At 37.4% G+C, this 18,862-nt stretch overlaps 1 protein-coding gene across 2 annotated transcripts in view; it reads left to right on the top strand.

The window, feature by feature from the left end:
* lifra (LIF receptor subunit alpha a) overlaps positions 1 to 18,862 on the top strand; it is a 25,773-nt gene extending 6,911 nt beyond the window's left edge. For both annotated transcript variants that reach the window (XM_044110203.1, XM_044110193.1), the window contains exons 2-18: positions 6,093 to 6,294; positions 6,406 to 6,542; positions 6,985 to 7,138; positions 7,302 to 7,571; positions 8,473 to 8,599; positions 10,075 to 10,190; positions 10,347 to 10,483; positions 11,390 to 11,546; positions 11,759 to 11,823; positions 12,004 to 12,229; positions 12,400 to 12,591; positions 12,762 to 12,863; positions 12,959 to 13,108; positions 13,305 to 13,439; positions 13,628 to 13,721; positions 13,872 to 13,938; positions 14,039 to 18,862. In XM_044110203.1, the coding sequence (XP_043966138.1) occupies positions 6,189 to 6,294; positions 6,406 to 6,542; positions 6,985 to 7,138; positions 7,302 to 7,571; positions 8,473 to 8,599; positions 10,075 to 10,190; positions 10,347 to 10,483; positions 11,390 to 11,546; positions 11,759 to 11,823; positions 12,004 to 12,229; positions 12,400 to 12,591; positions 12,762 to 12,863; positions 12,959 to 13,108; positions 13,305 to 13,439; positions 13,628 to 13,721; positions 13,872 to 13,938; positions 14,039 to 14,719 (2,916 nt within the window). In that variant the 5' untranslated portion in view covers positions 6,093 to 6,188 and the 3' untranslated portion in view covers positions 14,720 to 18,862. The remainder of the gene's footprint in view (positions 1 to 6,092; positions 6,295 to 6,405; positions 6,543 to 6,984; positions 7,139 to 7,301; positions 7,572 to 8,472; positions 8,600 to 10,074; positions 10,191 to 10,346; positions 10,484 to 11,389; positions 11,547 to 11,758; positions 11,824 to 12,003; positions 12,230 to 12,399; positions 12,592 to 12,761; positions 12,864 to 12,958; positions 13,109 to 13,304; positions 13,440 to 13,627; positions 13,722 to 13,871; positions 13,939 to 14,038) is intronic.

Raw genomic sequence — 18,862 nt, 5'->3', positions numbered from 1 at the left:
TGTGGAGCTATCAGTTTCTTGATGAGACTTCCCAGAATCTGCTTCTTTTTTTTTTTTTTTTACTCTTTACCACTTCCCTCTTTTTTCATCCCTCTGGAGTTGAAGGCTACATGTAGCATATGTATTGTGGGTTCTGAAGTATTTCATGTTGGTACCATTTTTAGGATGCAGACATACTAAAACACAAGTGTGACTGTGTGTGGGGCCTGTGGGGTGTTTTTTTGGTTTGGGCCCAGATTTGCAGAAAGACTCTTTGCAAACAGCTCTGTTTATGCTGAGCCTTGCCTCTGAATTTCTGCAGAAAGACATGTTGTTTTTTTTAGGGTGAGGTGGAACTTCCACAAATATCTAGATATTAAACAAAGTGTGGAATAACTCAGAAGCATAAAGCTGAATTAAAATAAAAAGATTTTCTGTTGCCAAGTATGTTGAAATGAAGAAATCCCATTAAGATAATCTGGTTAGCTGTTCTGTTCAGCTTCATAAATAACTGCTGCAATGAGACTCTTCAGTGTCTCCTGCCTCAGCTTTTAGATCACAAACACCTGGTTGGGTTGTTTTTAAATGGATCTGTAGTTAATTCATCCCTGGAAAGTAACGTGACACACATTTAGCTGCTGGAAAATCATTTAGGGGGAAAACATTGTTACAGGAGTTCAGGGTTTGTTGGAATCGGAGCCTGTCGTAGACCTCATGCAGCAACAGACGAGATGCACGACTAGGAGACGAGTTTTCAATCTGCCTCGAAGTCAACACACACACACACACACACACACGCACACACACACACACACACACACACACACACAGGGAGATGTAGAGAGAATTACAGTAAAGCTTTACAGTGTTAAATTTTATGAGCTGTCTAAAGGAAATGTCATCCTAAAAACAGCAAGTGATCATTTCATTAATCCAAAAGTAAAGATGCACTCATCAGGGTTTTCAGATATTTTTTTTTCTAATTCTAACATTGTTTTTTTATTCATTTTCTTTTTAAATTTAATTTCAAATAACACATAAACAAAGAAAAATGCTTAAAGCTTTTTTACCTACCAGGTTTTGTACTCGGATCTCCAGGCTGAATGTTTTTTAATTTAGGTCAATAAAATTGGAAATGTTAGACTGCAGAAGTACTTTTTCCTCCATTTTATTTGTGTAGCCTCTGTGCCATATCTTTGCTACCCACAGCATTTTTTCATTGAGAAATGAATTCTACTGACTTTGTCCTTTAACAAGGATAAGACTGAATTTATCACTGCTGCAATCATAGATTGGGGGGTTCTGTTCTGTCATCCAGCAATGAACCAATTAAATACCTCACAAGTACTGAAGAAGACAATATTAACGATGTATTTGTCCAGACTTGAGAAAAACAGGCTCTGCCTGTGGGAGGAGTGTTCAGGTTGTGCTGTTACTGTAACGGGCTTGGTCGTCTTTTACGTTGTGCAGAAATGTTTGAGGCCTGCCACAGCTTGTCTGAGGAGAAAACCAAACTGCCAATAAAAAGAAAACAAAGAACCATACAAACAAATATGTCCGTGGGCCGTTCCCACAGACGATTGTGTTGTGCTGCCGAGCACAATCTGTTTGTTCCTTAGAGCTTCTAACTGATGGAGCTGGCATGCACCATTTCTTTTTGGTCCTCTTTATGCAGCTTCTGCTTCTAGATGTTTTTGTTGTCTCTCAAAATTTACAGGTTTCAATTTTAGATCATACTCCTTCCTGAAAGAAATTATATTTCAAACTGGGCTGCGGTTTTTCATCTTAATATTTTTAACTTGTTAAATATCCATTGATTGTTTACTCTGAGAGAAACTCTGTTTTTCAAATACTTGTTCACTCCTGATCAAATGTAATCTAACATTTTGCTTTGTCTCCTGCAAACACTAAACATTTATAATTTATTAAAATGATCATTTTTATCATTATATCAGCTGCTGCACTGGGCAAGCTGAGACAATGTAGCTTTCGCTTTGCAGCGAGGTGCGGGAAACAGAGCTGTTGTCGAAAACTGTATTCCTGTCCCTCCATCCATGATATGAAATGTATCTTTCAATACTGGGAAACGCTCTACTTTCAGGACTTTAGAGGACTCTTTGTGCTGAGACTAAGTAGCAAGCAGCGTTTAAACCAAAGAAAAGAACATGGTCGGAATTCAGATGACTCACGTGGGCTCCACGTTTCTGTAACAGAAGACATCTAGTAGTTCAGTTTGGATGAACTTTTTGTGTTCTCAAATTACTGTGCAGAAGCGTAAAAGGCAAAGACGGTTTAAATTTTAAGGGTACCTTGATAGCTCTATGTTGGACCTGATTTTGCCCTCAGAACGGCCTCAGTTCTTTGGCACAGAGCCATGAAGGTGTTGGAATCATCCTGCAGAGATCTGATGACATCAGTCAACTCCAACAGATTTACTGGTCACAGATCAGTGATGAGATTCTCATGTTTCAATAAATCCTCAGGGTGCTTTATTGGATTACGATCAGGTGACTGGGGACTCTGCAGCACAGCAAACTTACTGTTGAGTTCAAGTCTTAGGTGGTTTGTGCTTTGAATTATCCTTCTGGAAGCATCCGTCACAAGATGGATCCATTGTGGTCATAAAAAGAAGTACATTGCCAGCAACAATGCTCAAGTGGCTGAGATGTTGTAGTTGCACTCGGTCTGCCTTAAGGGGCCCCAAACTGTGCAAGAAAATAAAATATCCCTGACAGTATGGCCTCACAACACAACACAGATTTTTGTTTTCATGGTGATTCCACCTAATTCTGATCTGACCATCTGAATGCTGCTGCAGATACCCATACTCCTGGCACAGGCAACATTTTCCCAATCATCTCTTGTGCAGTTTTTGTGTGCATGTTGCTGTTCTGTGTTCAGAGATGATAATCTGCATAGATTGGTTGGATTAAGAGGATATTTGAGCTAACTATCTTTCAAACCGGTTTGGCCGTTCTCGTCGTCAATTTTCTGTAAACTGAAGAGGTGGTTGTTTTAGAAAATCCCAACAGATCAGCAGTTTCAAAAATACCCAGACGAATGATTGCTGGTGCCCATTTGGCGCCAGCAATCATAAATAATTGTCATGTGATTGACTAATTGGCTGTTTGTGGTTACAAACTATTTTGTTGATGTACCTAAAAGTATCTGGTGATTGTATTACACATGAATTAATTAGCAAATCTTTTTTTCGTTTTCTGCGCATTCATCTCTGTAGGTTCTGGCCTAGCCTAAGGAAGACGGGGTTAAAGGTTAATGGGCAGCTTTTCTGTTGGTGCTAGAAGGTGGGTTTCCCTTGGAAATCATCTGGGAGGTGCTGTGAGGAGAATGATGGCTTTACATGCCTGTTTTCAATTTTATTTCAAGCTCCTAAGTCCTGGTTTACAACATGCCTCCCTGCAGATTGTGTTACCAGCACAGTTTCAGTGCTTTCTCGTATTGCAAGCTCTCAGTTTACCAGAGTGAAATCCCAGAGCGTGCGTTCCCTCTAGGCCATGACTGATGCTGCTTCCTCAGTGTGATCACAGATGTGCACCAAGGCCTTCAGATGGAAGCTTTTCAGAAGATTTTCTGTTTTGGCTACATTGTTGAGGTCGGTCATGATGCTCAGTGAGCCAAAATAAAACACAAACTAAAGAGATGCTGTACAGCTGGGATCATTGGTTGTGTTGTGAATTATGCATCATAACACTATTGCATTCCCTCCAACTTCTAATGAGACTTCATGATTGTTCTGTTGCCAAAAGTTGTTTGTGATTGCAAGTGTTTTGTTAGTGCCAAATGTAATCAATTTGTGTCACTAAGGACAACTGATTTGTCGTTGGCGCAAAGGTTTGCTCATTCTCAAGAGCATGCAGGCAAACTATGCGGAAGAGTTTCTGGTAAAATAATATAAGATTTATCTTGAAACATTGTAGATTTTAAAAAAATAAGTGAAAGCATTTTAAAGATGTGGGGGACTGATCTGCTCTTCGTTTTATTGTAGGTTAGGTTTATTATTGTTTACATATGAAAAGCACTTCAAAACATAAACAATTCAATAAAAAAAATATTTAAAAAGACAACATAAAATAAATTTATGAAAGTTTAATATAATTAAAAGAATTTTACAATTTTAAAAATTCAAATGTTATTTAAATGTTTATTAATTAAAATTTGATTTACAAAGTTCTCAGCTTCTGTTTTAAAGAACAACTCTGTCAATAGAGAGCATTGGGAAGGGAAGTAAATCCCACAATTAGGTAGTCTCTGGTGAAATGACATTTAAAGCATGGTGGTGGCAGCATCATTCTGTGATGATGCTTATTTTAGTTGATTGACGAATTGAGCCAAACACAGGCCAGTCCTGGATTGAAATACTGTTTGAGGTTGGGGGGGGGAGGATAATTAAATCTTTAGCAAGTCGGACGTAATCACAAGATGGCTTTAAGATGAAACCTAAAAATAATCCTCTACCAGAATAGTGACATTATAGGAGACGTGTGTTTGTCTGTTGGGTCCAGTCAGGAGTCTTGCTGCATATTTTTTTTTTTACCATGTGGAGCAATAAGGAATGGTTTTCTAAAAAGTACATTACAGTGATCTAAACAAGGAGAAATAATATAAAAATAAATATCACCTGTCCTTCACAGAACAGGAATCTGGCAAATACTTTGTAGTTTTGAATTTCTATTTGACTTTGATTAAGAATCAGATAATGGTTAGGGGGGCATAATGGAGATGCATTCAATTAATTCGGTTGGATTGAAAATGGCTACATCTATCAAAGAATCTGCTGTTCATCTTTGTAAAAATAAAACTAATCCAAGTCATTCTCAGACCCCAAAGAATTGCAGAAAAGTTTGAGAACAAAGACTTTTATCAGCGTTTGTGCTCGGAATGAAACATTCATGAAGCAAAAGAGGTTCATGAAGCGCCGCTCTCACGACAGACATGAGCTCAGATTTTCCTTTAGAGGCGTTCATGGCTGTAAGGATGTCCCTGAAGCTTCTCACATGTTGACCGGATAAAGAGGGAACTTACTGGATGAGGTTGGCTTTGCAGGTGATTTTTTCCGTAAACCTCAAGTGCAAAGGTCTCAACAAAGTCAATAGCTTCCCATCGGTCAAAAGACTACATGGACAAAGAAAGGAAGTCCAATAGCCTTCATGCATTCATGCATTGCAGCACTCCCTTTAAACAACAAATTTTGTTTTTAACAACTCCTTTCATTGTTTTCTATTAAAAAAAGAGGAATTTTTGAAACATTTAAACATTTTAAATGGTATTCTTAGGCTTGTGTGTTTCATCATTTTCTCCGTCAACATTCGGGGTGTTTTTTTTCTTTTCTTTTTTTTTTTTTTTCATGTCTGATTTAAAGCCTTTCCTGGCAGACCAGCGTGGGGGTTTGGCATGCATCCAGATGGAGCTTTGCAGGGAATGGAAAGCGGTTGAATAGACTGCAGCCTACTCCCTAAATTAAACCTAAGAGGGAACAAACCTGTGTAACCTGTATGTGCAAGAACATTTCTTAGGAACAGAAGTGATGCTTTTTCTATTTATATAGATATATAATATATATACATTCTTTTTAATCAGGTTATCTAAGTACTGCTTTTGCATGTTAAAACTATTAACTCTGCCTCTTCCACCACTTTACGTTTTAAATGATGACGACTTCAACAGTGCCTGGCAAAAGTATTTATTTATCTTTACTTTTTTATTTTTTTTACACTATTCATGTTTTTCCTGTTTGCAAAAGGAAAACTAGAGTTTTTTTTTTTTTTTTTTTCTGCAATACGCCGATGCACAGAAATGCAAATCTATGGAGTGAAAAGAAACGGTCACACGGTATTAAAATTCTTAGCAAATGAAGATCTGATAAGTCTGGCGTTCATTTGTATTTTGCTCCTTTACTTAGACGCCCCGAGTAAAAACAACCTGTTTGCAAATAGAGCCCACATCTCTTGGCTGTAATCAAAAACAACGTGGCACTTTTTTCAGATTAAAAAACCCCCAACTTTCTCACCATCTCTTCATAATTATGCACTCTTTGGGTAACCTTTTCATTATCTCAGGGTTGCATTATCATCTGCTGTTTTCCTCTCCTACAGATCGCCTCCGTCTCTCCCTTCCCTCTGAGGATGTTTAGCTTGTTGTCACCATAGTGCAGAGGACATCACATCAACATCAACAGACGGTGAACAATTATGTCGCGCTTACTCAACATCCCCACCTCAAAGCCTAACTGTGGCCTTGTCTGGGTCGCCTTTGTTCTGCTTGGCATCTCGGCTCTAAACGCTCAAGCTAAAATTGGTAAGTGCAAGTTTCTATTTAGAGCTTCTAAGTTGTTGTTAATGTGTCTTTCTTCAGAAAAAAACAGGAAATTCTTGTTTTAATTATGTTTTGTTTTATTGTCTTTCCTAGTCCTAACTGTTCCCCAGCAAGTGAGCCTTTCAGCCAACTTTTTCACTCAACAACTAACTATTTTCTGGTTTGGAGGAGAGGCCACAACCTTTGACGTTATCATTTTGAGAACCGAATTCAACGAAACTGTCTTTTATGTAAGGATATTTATTTTCTTCAAATTCATGAACCAAGACCTATTTTTAAAACTTAAACATAATAGATTATATGTAGACTTCTATTCAAGAAGTCTAGATGTAAATGAACTTGACAAAAATAAAAGCTAAATAAAATGCACAGAACTTATTTTTATTTCCTTGATGAATTGGAACCTAACTTTGTCATTGTTGAGTATAAAATCTAAGCGTTTAATTATATTTGTGTCTAAATGTCACAACTTGTGTACAAACTACAGGAAAATATCCTGAAATTTTCAGTTTAGAAAAATAGGAAATCTTTAAATGGAATTTTTTTTAGAATACATGAGCAATATTTAAATGTTTGCTTAAATTTCTGCTTGAGCTGCAACATTTGCCTGGAATCACACACCATTTCCAGGATGTCGTCTTTTTCACTCTGCTTTCTCTGTGTTTTTGGTAGAACACAGTCCCAGCAGTAGTGAACCAGGATGGTGGTCGGCACCAATGGACCTGGACTTCTGTTGAACCTCTGGAGTGCACATCCTTATCAGTCAAAATCTGCTCAAGAGATGGAATGACAAAGAGTGAATGGAGTGAACCTCAGATCCTGAAAGGTCAGTTGAAAATGTAATTTTCTCAAATATAATTTCTCATTGGAGAACCTTTAGACTGCTTTCTTACCTGGTTGTTTAGTTTTACCATAAATTTGGCAACAACTCAATCCTGTCTTTTGTCCTGATCCGTTCTTGTCATTTCTTCATCTCTTCTGCTGTGCAGGAAGGGATCTCCCGAGCAACAGTGATCATCAGGTGTATCCTCAAGACAAAGTCGTGCCTGTAGGGGGCAACACAACTTTCTGTTGTATTGTGGAGGAGGGAAAGGAGTTTAGAGACCTTCTCTACGGCTCGATAGAAATGAACGTGAAACGTTTGAGTCGACGAAGTTATGCCGCCACCGCTGTTTACCAGAACTTATCTGGAACAACTGGAACGAATGTTTTGTGTCGTTTAAGGGACAAACTGGCAGGATCAGTCATCTTTGTTGGATGTAAGTTGTGTGGGTGAATGGTTGATGAATCATTTAACTTATTGCATGAATAGTTGGAAAATGGAATCATTTGGAAGCTTTGAGCATGATGGGAAGTGGATCTTAAATTTATGCTACAGTGTGTTAAACCTGTGTTTGGCGGTAAGTTGTGGGGTACGTAGCTGTTCACACTCAATGACACAACTTGTAAAGAGTCCTAAAAATTAATCGTTTTCTACAAGGGCATAATCTCACACTTAAAAATTAAAAACAGCCTAAACTTTAATTTGATTTACTCAGTGGTGAGAAATCCTATTTTCTTGGACTGAATATATAAATATGACATGAGACATAGGACCATTTCTCTTATCTACTCTAAAAAATGGAAAAAGCAGAACGTGCAATATGTACAGTACATGGCATAAACAATAGACAGAGATATGTTTTCTACCATCTAGCCATGGTAATGCTTGTTGGTTATGTAATTGACTGGCATTAAAACATAGAGCAACTGTGAAGCTGAGAGTGGGTAAAGCTCTTTGAGTAGACGGGATCAAAAACGTCAATTTCCTGGTTTGGTTTTAACCTCCCATGGTTCTGGTGCGACGCTCCAGAAGAGCGCAGCGATGTCACCGTCGGCTGGGTGGAGATGGAGTTGTTCCCGTCATCTTGTCAGTTCCTAAAAACTCTAAATATAGTTTTTAATGTGAGTGTGTCACTCCAACAAAAACAATTGATTTCATGGATTTCCTTTTATGCACCTTTTAATAGATCCCCCAGTATTTATGGAGATTTCATATGTGTGTTTGATTTTGTTTTAATAAGAAACCTTTACCGTGGTCCTAATGATGCTTGCATAATAATAATGCTTATGATAGTTGTAATACAGCATCTCCATTTTTAATGCTATCCCCATTTCCAGATCCACCTCAACCCACCAACTTTGAGTGCCTAACTTATGACTTGACCTCAGCTGTGTGTTACTGGGATACAGGACGAGCCACCAACCTGTATGGCAAGAGAAAAACCAGCTACTCCATAAATAAGAGGTACGTAGCAAAGTAAATACTTGCAAAAAGATTTCCACTTGGCCATAAACTACTGTGTAGCACAGCTGCACACACTTAGAGGATGAAGCTTTCACCATTTACCAAATGGAAACTTAACCAGTGGCAAAATTCCACATAATTCCTGCATAACGTGGCCAGAATAATTTGGAGAGCATTGCTTCAGCCTTTATAAAGCAGCCTATGCTTAAATTACATAAACATGTGAATCTCGCAATCCATCATAATCTGCAAAACAATCTGAAAGATGAGATATTAACCCCTTTATAGAGTAATGGTTATAATTGTACTTGGATGAAGGAATTTTTATTTTCTTAGAATGAGTGTTTGCAAAGGTGGATTAAAAATATCAAGATGGAAAATCAGCATTTGTCTGGAATGTATAGAACAATAAAGTCTAATGTCAAATGGGGAAATTATATTAATCATCCAGTTCTGTTGGATATGAGAAGATTTATTATTGTGTCACAATATGTAGCCTTCATTTTGAGGGCGTGGTGGACCACTAGAGGGTTCTGCTTATGGATGTTTGTGTTTGGACCTTTTTTTTCACTGTTGTTCTAAGATGAAGTTGAGTGAATGAGAGGATTCAACTTAGCTCCTGTGTCGTCTCCCTTATTCTTCCACAGGGGCAAGAAAAGTGACAATAATAAACATTACAGAAACCATCTGTCGTATTTTCTGTAAAGAGCTTAAAGAGCAAAACAATTTAGGTTCTAGCATCAGGCATTAATGCTGACTGATTGATACATCAATATGTCAGTAAGTCATTAATGATGATTTCCAGGCAGCGTTTTGTTTTTTCTGTCGCTTACCATCTGAGATAATAATTCTGAGCTGTTAATAGTTGAATATTCTCCAAAAAATATTTTTCTCTAGAAAGAAACAACAGAAAAGGGAGATTAAAAACTATAAAGCACTTAGGCTAAGTAACAACTTACTACCCCATGTCTGCCTAATGGTGGGTTGGCTCTCATCCAGGCATTTTGCAGAAATCTTTTGAAAGCTGGCCAAAATGTCCTTTTATTTTTGATCTACCACTGCTTATGGAGAACCTGTAGATAAATGCACAGTTCTTTAAAAAACAAAACAAACAAAAAAAAACAAAAAACACAAAGATTATTTCATTACATTTTTGGACCATGGCTCAGATCAGAGTTTTAAACTGGAATTTCTGGATCTTAAACCACATTTGGTTTAGCTGTGTAAACAAAGCATTCTGTCTGCTATTTTGTTAATGAATATTTGCAGACAAACTAAAATAAGAATCTCGCCCAGGTCTCATAAATTTAAGTGTTATGAATTTTGAAATGATGTAGAAGTTGGTTTAGATGCCAAAAAACTAAATCCCAAAGAAACTGTTTTATGAATCTTACACAAGATTTCTAAAAGTCTGGTGAGCTAATGGATTTTTAAAAAAAACTTATAGGAAATTTGTGTGATCATTATCTCTGTAGGGTCTGTCCTGACAGGACGTGTGTGCTGCCTCAGTGGGACGGTAACTGGACTCTGGTGGCTGTTAATCCCCTTGGCCAGTACAGTCTGACTTACTCAGCTGAACTTCTTCACAGAGGTAAGTGACTCGACCTTACTCTTCACCAGTGCGTCTGGTTTACACTTCCGTTGATCTAGTTCCCGCAATAAGATCGGTGAAGACACAGAATCTGTATTTTTCATAAAAAACCTTTGCTACTCATCAGCTGATGTATTGTTTCACTGTTGCCCACAGTGGTGCCAGTAGCACCAGATAAGCTGGCTGACGCTGCCCAGGCCTGGAATGCCACTGTGCATTGGCAGTGGCCATACAGTAGCTATTCCACCCTGGCTCTTGTCTGCCAGGTACAACTAGCCAGCCGCAATATATTGGTAAGTTATTTCTAAAAGTTTTTTATTTTAAATCCATAATTTGAAAATAGAATTTTTTTTAGGGTTTAAATCCTTAAATATGTCCAGATTTCCTCTATTAAATTTTAAATTACATTTAGTTGCATCAATAATTTTGTTCTTCATTTATTTATTTTCTTCTGAGTAAGGCACCAGGACAAAACTGAAAGTCCCTTTACTGGGGAAACCTCTACATATTTTAAAACTTTTAAATCAAAATGTTATCCTACTAGCTTCATTATTGTGGGAAAATATTTTGCGTATATTCAGTCTTTATCAGGGACCACAGTTATTGCAATAAAAAACGTGGGAGGGAAACCCCATGTAGTGCATTAGAAATTCTCAAACAACAGATCTTTATTAAATAATAATTAAATAAATAATTATTAAATCTTATAGCACAAACAGCTTGATGCCATCGGTATGACACCACATTTGGTGACTTTGTGATAATATTATGATGAAAGCACTTTGAAATGCCCTGTAGAAATATACTTGACTTCACTTGACTTATTCTTTCCTTCCTCCCCAAACCATAGATGATCTGATGCCAGTCATCTAGCATGGAGTCTGTGTCCACTGAAATCTGAATAAATACTCATCACTCATAAAGTGGATTTGGATGCCCAACATTACTTTTATCTCTTAATCGTTTAAAACAATTGGAAGTATTTAATGTTTTCCTGCCAAAGCATCACTACGATTTGAACTATTGATTTTCCACTGAAATGCTCATTGCAAAAATATTTATGGTTTTAATGTTGTCTTGGTGCACTTGAGTGCAAGATGGTTGAGTTCCTAAAAAGAAAACGTCATTAAAATTAATTTTCTTGAGTAATAAAATATAGTTTTGATAATCTTATATTTTTTTTTTTGTATTTCCTATAGCTTAGAAATTTCTCAGGTGTGGGTGTCCGTTCTGTTTTCCTGCCTCACCTCCACCCTAACACCAAATACAGTGTTCGAGTTCGCTGTGGATCCCTGAATCACTTTTTAAAGTGGGGCAACTGGAGCAAAGAATTTAACTTCACAACCAAATCATATGGTAAGAGTTTTAATTTTCTTCAGTGTTTGCGAATGAATGTTATCGTAAGGAAAGGCACAGTGATTTGATTGTAGTTTCTGTATTTATTTAAGGGTCTTTATAAAGACATAAAGACCATTATTGTTATTATTACAGGGTTCTGTTCCATTCATTTGTTTTTCAAATTTAAAGTTTAGTGTAATTATTTACCTCTTTTTTCCTTCTGTATTTAGCTCCTGAAGCCCCCGATGTGTGGATGTGGGTGAACAGAGACAACTCTGTGCGGGTTATGTGGAAGGTGATCTCCTTTTCTCCAAAATCTTTCTTTTTTCTTGTTAGAATATATAGAATATTTACATCTAGGTAACAAGCATTACCCAAACTCTCTACATTGGTCTTCTTTCACATAAAGAAGTTTCTTATTTTCAAACTTTAACATGAAAATAATCTTTCTTCATTTTGCTCTTGTTTCTTTTAGCCTCTGACACAATGGCAGAGCCACGGTGTGCTCACAGGATACGAAGTTACTCTCTGGAACCTTGAAGGAAATGAAAAGCAAACCAATAACTTATCTCCCAAAAATAATTCGTTGAACCTCACGCATTGGGCTTCAATCACTGGTGATAAGAAAGCCATTGCATCAGTGAAGGCAAAGAATGTGAAGGGGACGTCTAAACCTTCCAGCATAATGTTAGGTTCAATAGGTATGTGTGGAAAGAGGGCGAGTTTGTGGGATGTTTCGCCAAACATGCCTGTGCGTTTTAATAAGCCTGTGTTTTGTGGACCGTGAAAACCAAGGGATGAGGTCATTACCACATACAGGAAGAGAAGAGATGTCTACTGCTTTACTAAAAGCTTTACTTCTCATTTTCAGATGACAAGTCTGCTCCTTTGGCTCAGACGATTTATACCAGCAGTGGTTTCCCTTTGAGCTGGCAGCACAGTGACAACAGATCGTGCAGTTATTTGGTTGAGTGGTGTGAGGCTGTGTGCACATCAGACTGCGCTGTGGACTGGATCAGACTGGACACTGGAAGCTCTCATGTCTCCATTAAAGATTCTATCGGTATTCAGACTTATGAATGACTCTTCTAAGTCAAATTTTAAAGCCATTATTAAATTTTTATTTTTTTTTTCTGCTGTAAATTTAGGGTAAGATATTTCAGATTTTATTGTATAATATGCTGCACAATGTATAATATTGAATGTATATATTTTTATGTTTTTGGTCATCAGTTAAATTCCAGCCAGGTGTGAGGTACAACTTTTCCCTCTATGAGTGCCCATCAGTTTCCCCGGTGCTAATACAGCGCTGGCAAGGATATATTCAGGAGCTGCGTAAGGATTGTGCAATATCCAGAAAATGAAATCTACTTTGGTGATTTTATGTACTGTTCTGTTTCATTTACATCTGTCTGCTGTGACCTCTGCAGCCCCGTCTATTTCTGTCAATCTGGAGATCAATCAGCAGGACTGTGACGTTGTTCTTAGCTGGGAGGAGATTCCACTGGCTGGCAGAAGAGGCTTCCTCCTAGGCTACAAAGTGTACAAAGTCAATAACTTCTCCAATTTCACACTGCTTGGTAAATTTACCAATTTACTGCCACAATAAAGTGTTTCATAAAGGGGGAAAAATGTAGAAAACATTTCGGTTTTCTTGTTGTTTTTGCCATTTAATTCAACAAATCAGATGGTGTGTGAAGATGGTAATTTCACTCAATAACATATTGGTTGCTTCCTTTTCTTTTCTGCATCTTTTCCAACCTGGCATTTTTGTAGACGATCTGAGCCCTGAAGTGAGGACGTACACTGTGAAGGATCTCTATACCAGCACCTATAAATTCACTGTGAAGGCTTACACATCTGCAGGCGAGGATACAGGAGGCACTGCTGCCATCACGCTGAAGCAATGTGGTGCGTGAATTACGAATAAAATTCAGCTAATTTATGTTCAAATTAGATAAACATATGTATAAATATAAAGGTTTTTTTCTTCTGAAAATATGCTTTGATGTAGTCAATGTATAATGTGTGCCCCCATCAGAAAATCTTTTTTCTTTGTGACCAATTTTGTGTTTTGTTTTGGGGTTTTTTCCTAACAGCGGATGGACTGATTCTGGAGATTTTGACTGCTTTGGGAATTGTGACTCTACTACTGACCACCGTTAGTTGCTTTTGCTACAAGAAAAGAAGATGGTAAGAATGTCTTGATGGTTCTTTGTGTTCTTGAAAAGAATGTATTGACTGTGCAAATCTACATTTCTTAGTATCTTAATATGTTCTACTCTGTTAAATCTATGACCGTAAATGTCACACAGTGTATCAAGAGATGTTTAATTGTTTCAGGGTGAAAAAGGCTTTCTACCCAGACATCCCTGAGCCCAAGCTGCCTGGTGATTGGTCGAGGACGCAGGTACCTTAAAGCAGTCCAACTCTTCTATACTCACATCTACAAACGACCAACCACCATCCATGTGAAAGTGACCCTGTAGTCTCTAATTTGTGCCTTTCAGGGACCTTTGGACGTGAAGCCGTTTCCCCACAGTATGGTGCACATCATAGAAAAACCCGAGCGGGATTTTAGTAAGGACACTCTCGTTATCATTCCTGAGGAAGAGGATTACGAGGGAGAGGGAATTGGAGATGAGCCGGTAGACACAGATGAGCCTCAGCTGTTGCGTTACTACAACCAGGTGGTGGATGAGCGCCCCATCAGACCGCGGTTTCCAGACTCCTCAGTTTCATCCTCGTCTTCTGTAGATTCAGCCAACACTGATGTGACGTACACAGGTATCCAGACATCCCACTCGTCTTTGGTCTTCCCTTCAGACTCTCAGGGATTCTCTGAGGGCTTCCAACCACACAGTGGCCTCTCTTTAAGCAGCGGGAATACAGGAGAGGGTTACCACCCACAGATGCACTCTGTAGCCCTGGGGGGAAACCTGGCTTCTCCTGGGCCCATTGTGGAGCCTCACGCTGTTGGTTCTGGAGGCTACAAGCCCCAGAACTCCTGGCTTTTAGACTCTCCCACCGAGGGAGATGAAAATAGCCCAGCCCCCTCGCTGGGTTCACCCACTTCTGTAGCTTCTACTCAGTTCCTCCTTCCTGATAGAGAAAGACACGAAGAAAAGAGACAACAACCACCATCAGCAGCAAACTGGTTCACCAACCTGCTGTCATCGGCAAAACCGTGACATCATCTCAGTTTGGCTGTTAGTTGGGGGAACCGCTCGTCTTTTCTGTCACCATTGTCTCATATCTACATGCAAGGAAGAATCCTCTCTCACTGCAGCACTTCGTTATCAAAACTTGCATCTTGACTGAGTTAATGCCGTTCAAGGTGTCTTTACTAAAAAAATTCAACAAATATACAAGTTTTTTTTCCTCTTTTTTTTTTTTGGTGGGATATGCATTAAAATGTACGTGAGAAAATGTATTTTGTCAACAGATATCTACAGATTTGCAGTCATGTCTCTACTCATGCGGTGGTTAATGCCCCCCTGGAAAGCCTGAAAGTTGTTAAATTATTTTAAAAGCTTACTTGTACGAGATGCTGTGATGGCCAATCATCTTGCATTTGCAGGTTAGTTTTTGTTGTTATGCAAAATCCGGAGTCCTCTAAAAAAAAAAAAAAACTGGGAACAAAAATGAGTTTCTCTGAGAGCACTAGAAAAAATAGAAGTATTAAACACTAGAAACGTGGGGTTAATGCAGTGTGTAGAGTACAATTTGCATATATAAATTCTAAGTTGGCAAAAAGCGTGTATACACAGTTTCTACGATGTGTACATTTAAAGTCTGGTGTTTATTCTGAACACAATGCAACAGACTTAATTTCGCTTGACATTTAATGCATTTCTAAAAATTTAACTAATTAAAATATTAAATGTACTTGTAGAGCGCTTTATCAACTCCAGAGGAACCCAAAGCGCCTAACGCTACATTCACACACTGATGGTGGCAAGCTACTACCCTGTAGCCACTGCTGCCCTGTGGCAGTCTGACAGAAGCAAAGCTGTCGTCTTTTCTGCTGTCAACTGATGAGTTACTGAAAGACAATGTCAAGTCGCTTTAACAAGAAAAAAAAAATAGTACTAAAGTAGCTTCCATTTTTTTATAGATTTTAAATTTTTTTTAAAATTACTGTTCTGAAAGATGCACTCATAAAGAAGTGGTGCTTTCTAATGAGGTCTGGACATGTGTGGGGGGTTGAACCTTTCAGAAATACACTACAATAAGCTAGAATATTATAAATTTATGTCATTTATTGCGTAAACTGTTACTATTGAGAATTTTGTTTTGTCTTCCATATTCAGTGAAGTTTATTTTGTTGAACGCATTTAACTTCAGGCCAGTGTCTTCTTTTAAAGCTATGCTGAGCATTATTGAGATTATTATGGGTATTAAATGATTCTTTCTGTGTACAGTGCATAAATTGTCTTCAAAGTTGTTATGCTTCCAAGAATTTGCACCATTTCACCTTTCACTGCCTTACCCAGAAGTATTTAAAATGTTCTGCAGGTATACAATTTACAACTGATCCGAAATGCACTGTATGGAGTCATAAATCCTACTGGAGAGTTGATGTAGAAAGTTTTTAATCTTTTTATTTTAATATTTTTTTATGTGAACTACACTACATTTTACATTGTCTTTTAAATGCATACAGCCACTTTCTATTTTTTTTTTTATGGTCGGGGAAACTACAATGTAGATAGTGAGGGCCTAAATTGTTGTTTGACTCTTTTGTTTATCAAAACTTAAACAGTTGGAAAAATTTGTTTGGACATGACCTCAAATATAGATTTTTCCAGTCATGTCTTTTCAGTTTTGTTCTGACTTGTAGCTCCACAGCTACAAGTCAGAACAAAACCTGTTCTGACTTGTTCTGAGTAATTGTGTAATTTGTATTTTCAGAAACTGAAAGTAAAAACGTATGAATGGGAAACCAGTGAACACAAGGCAACTGAAAGTGATAGTAGTTTGGATTCTAACTCAGACGTGTATATCATTTCAGGTGACCATTCAAAACAATAGTGGCACTAAATTTGCAGGTTCACACTTGAGTTCATGAATTTGAATATTAATATGATGACTTGATATAATGCCAGAAATGTCATGAGAAATGTTGTCTTGAGTGCAGTAGCTTGGAAACTTAACAAACCAGCTACATCTCTGCTATGAGCCCAGTCTGTTGTAATTTGCGGCAGTGATGGCTTTTGACAAATCTTTCAATCTATGCGATTTCTGACCACCATTGTTAGTCTGATGCCCAAAACCGTCATCACTCCTATTTATCCAAATAACTGCGTCACCAGAATGCTTAGCAATCCAAGAAGTAGTTATACAAATCAAAATTTTTTTCTACACATTTTAAATGTTGGGGTGTAACTCCACTGCAATTAAATTACGGTCAAAACATTATTATCTGGACACCATGTGTCACTTCACCCACTCTGTCATTGTGGCTGTAATTAGTTGCCCCACAGATTGTTTGGCAGCAAACGTCACTTCAAGTAGGAAGTGGAAAAGATAAAATACTCATACAGCAGCTGTAACTACATCATCTATCCTTCATTTGGCTCAGACACAAGGCAAAATGCTTAGTTTAGTTTTTCTGGTTAGACGTATAGAGAAAACATTTGGAAAACGTGTTGTTTTAGTTTGATCTGCAGCTATTAGCAGGTGTTTGTATTGATGCAGAAAAAAAAAAAAAAAACCTAAAATCTCAGCAAAAGCAATTCTTTTCCTAGCAAACAATCTGTCCCTCACAAACTACACCTGCATTTATCTTGATAGGCTTGCTGTAAACTTCCCTCACGTATCCACAACAAGAACAGTTGGATCTTTCCCCTCAGGTTTGTGTAGACATTTTACTTAAATTTAAAATGTTTAATTGTTAAATAATCCTGGGCCAAAAATTGTTTGCCACTAAGAGACAATACTTTTCTGTTCACTAATATGGTCTGGATATTTCAGATAGCTGTCCTTTTTATTAATGTTATTTGCAAGGCAGATCTTTTCTGTTTACACGACAGGCTTCCAGATGGCATCAATGAAAACCTTGTCGTCATACATATGGAAGTGCCTCCATGTTTTCAGGTTGTTTTTTTTAAAGACTTTCAGTTTCAGGTAGTGCATTTTAAAAGTGTGTATCTGCTTAGAAAAATTGGAAGGCTTGTCAAGATTTCAATTCAAGGCTTTTGGGATTCAAAATTATATTTGCCCTTTAAAGAGTCTGCCTTTAGTAAAAATGCACCATTGGTGAGGCTTTGCTAAAGTATCTGTAGAGAATGTTTATCCTTTGGGTAATACTTCTCAAAATCTCTGGATTTCCCTATTGTATCTTTTTTTCTTTTCCAAGTCGGAATGGATTCTCTTCGGCTGACAGTTGTAAATTACTTTAGTGCCTCCAGCCAACAAGCTTTAATGAAAATGACTGTGACATGGAAACGCTACTAAAGGATGTTTTTACAGTTGAGATACTGGTAAGGGGCAATCAGCCCAGTTTTTTTGACACTTGCAAACTTTTTCTTTAGCTTGTAAAACTGATTAAAAAGATTGCATATGAGTGTGCATAAATGGCGGATTACCTTTAAAGTGTCATTGTTGATTGTTACAGAATTTAATTTAAACGGCACCTTTTTTAAGAAAAAATGTTTATATGGAAATAACTGTTTTTTTTCCTTGTCCTGACAAAATGTTATACTTTATCAGATATATTTGAGTTTAATTAAAATCTTTTTTTATGTAATAAAATGTGAAGTTTTTCTAAAATATATATATATTGTAGTAAACCAACTTAATACTGTGTAGCTGAACTTTCTCTTTATCATATCACAAACTAATTTTTAATCAGTGTAGATGTGACCAGAAAAGTCATCATTGATGTGTGCATATTACTTTTCTTTCAAGCATCATTTTTTGTTTGCTAGAAATTGCCATCTCTGGGCAAAAGATATACAGGGTCCATTTGCTGTCTAACATCTCAATATTAGCTCAATAGTTTTGTGAACTTGATGCATGCTTCATAAACTGTAAATACCAAACAGTGGCTTTGTGAACCTTTAAAATTGTTACATTTTTGTCATCTTTGATCTGAAACACTGACTAACACATTGCATGATAACGTGACTTAAATGTAATATGTTGAACTAATTCCCCCCTCCTCCCCCTGGATTTCAGTAAAATGTAGAGAGTATATTGCAGAATATTTTATTAAGGACCTGTATAGTGTAGGAATTGCTTCTGAGTGAATGTGTAAATGTAAGAATCAATACCACAGATTGCTATCATTCTTGTTTAAATGCAATAAATTGCTTTTTGTCTGAACACTT

This window comes from Gambusia affinis, linkage group LG03, assembly GCF_019740435.1.
Source record: "Gambusia affinis linkage group LG03, SWU_Gaff_1.0, whole genome shotgun sequence".
In the NCBI taxonomy this organism is placed as follows: domain Eukaryota; kingdom Metazoa; phylum Chordata; class Actinopteri; order Cyprinodontiformes; family Poeciliidae; genus Gambusia; species Gambusia affinis.
The sequence above is the reverse complement of the archived record's forward strand: the minus strand, read 5'-3'. Positions and strand labels throughout refer to the sequence as shown.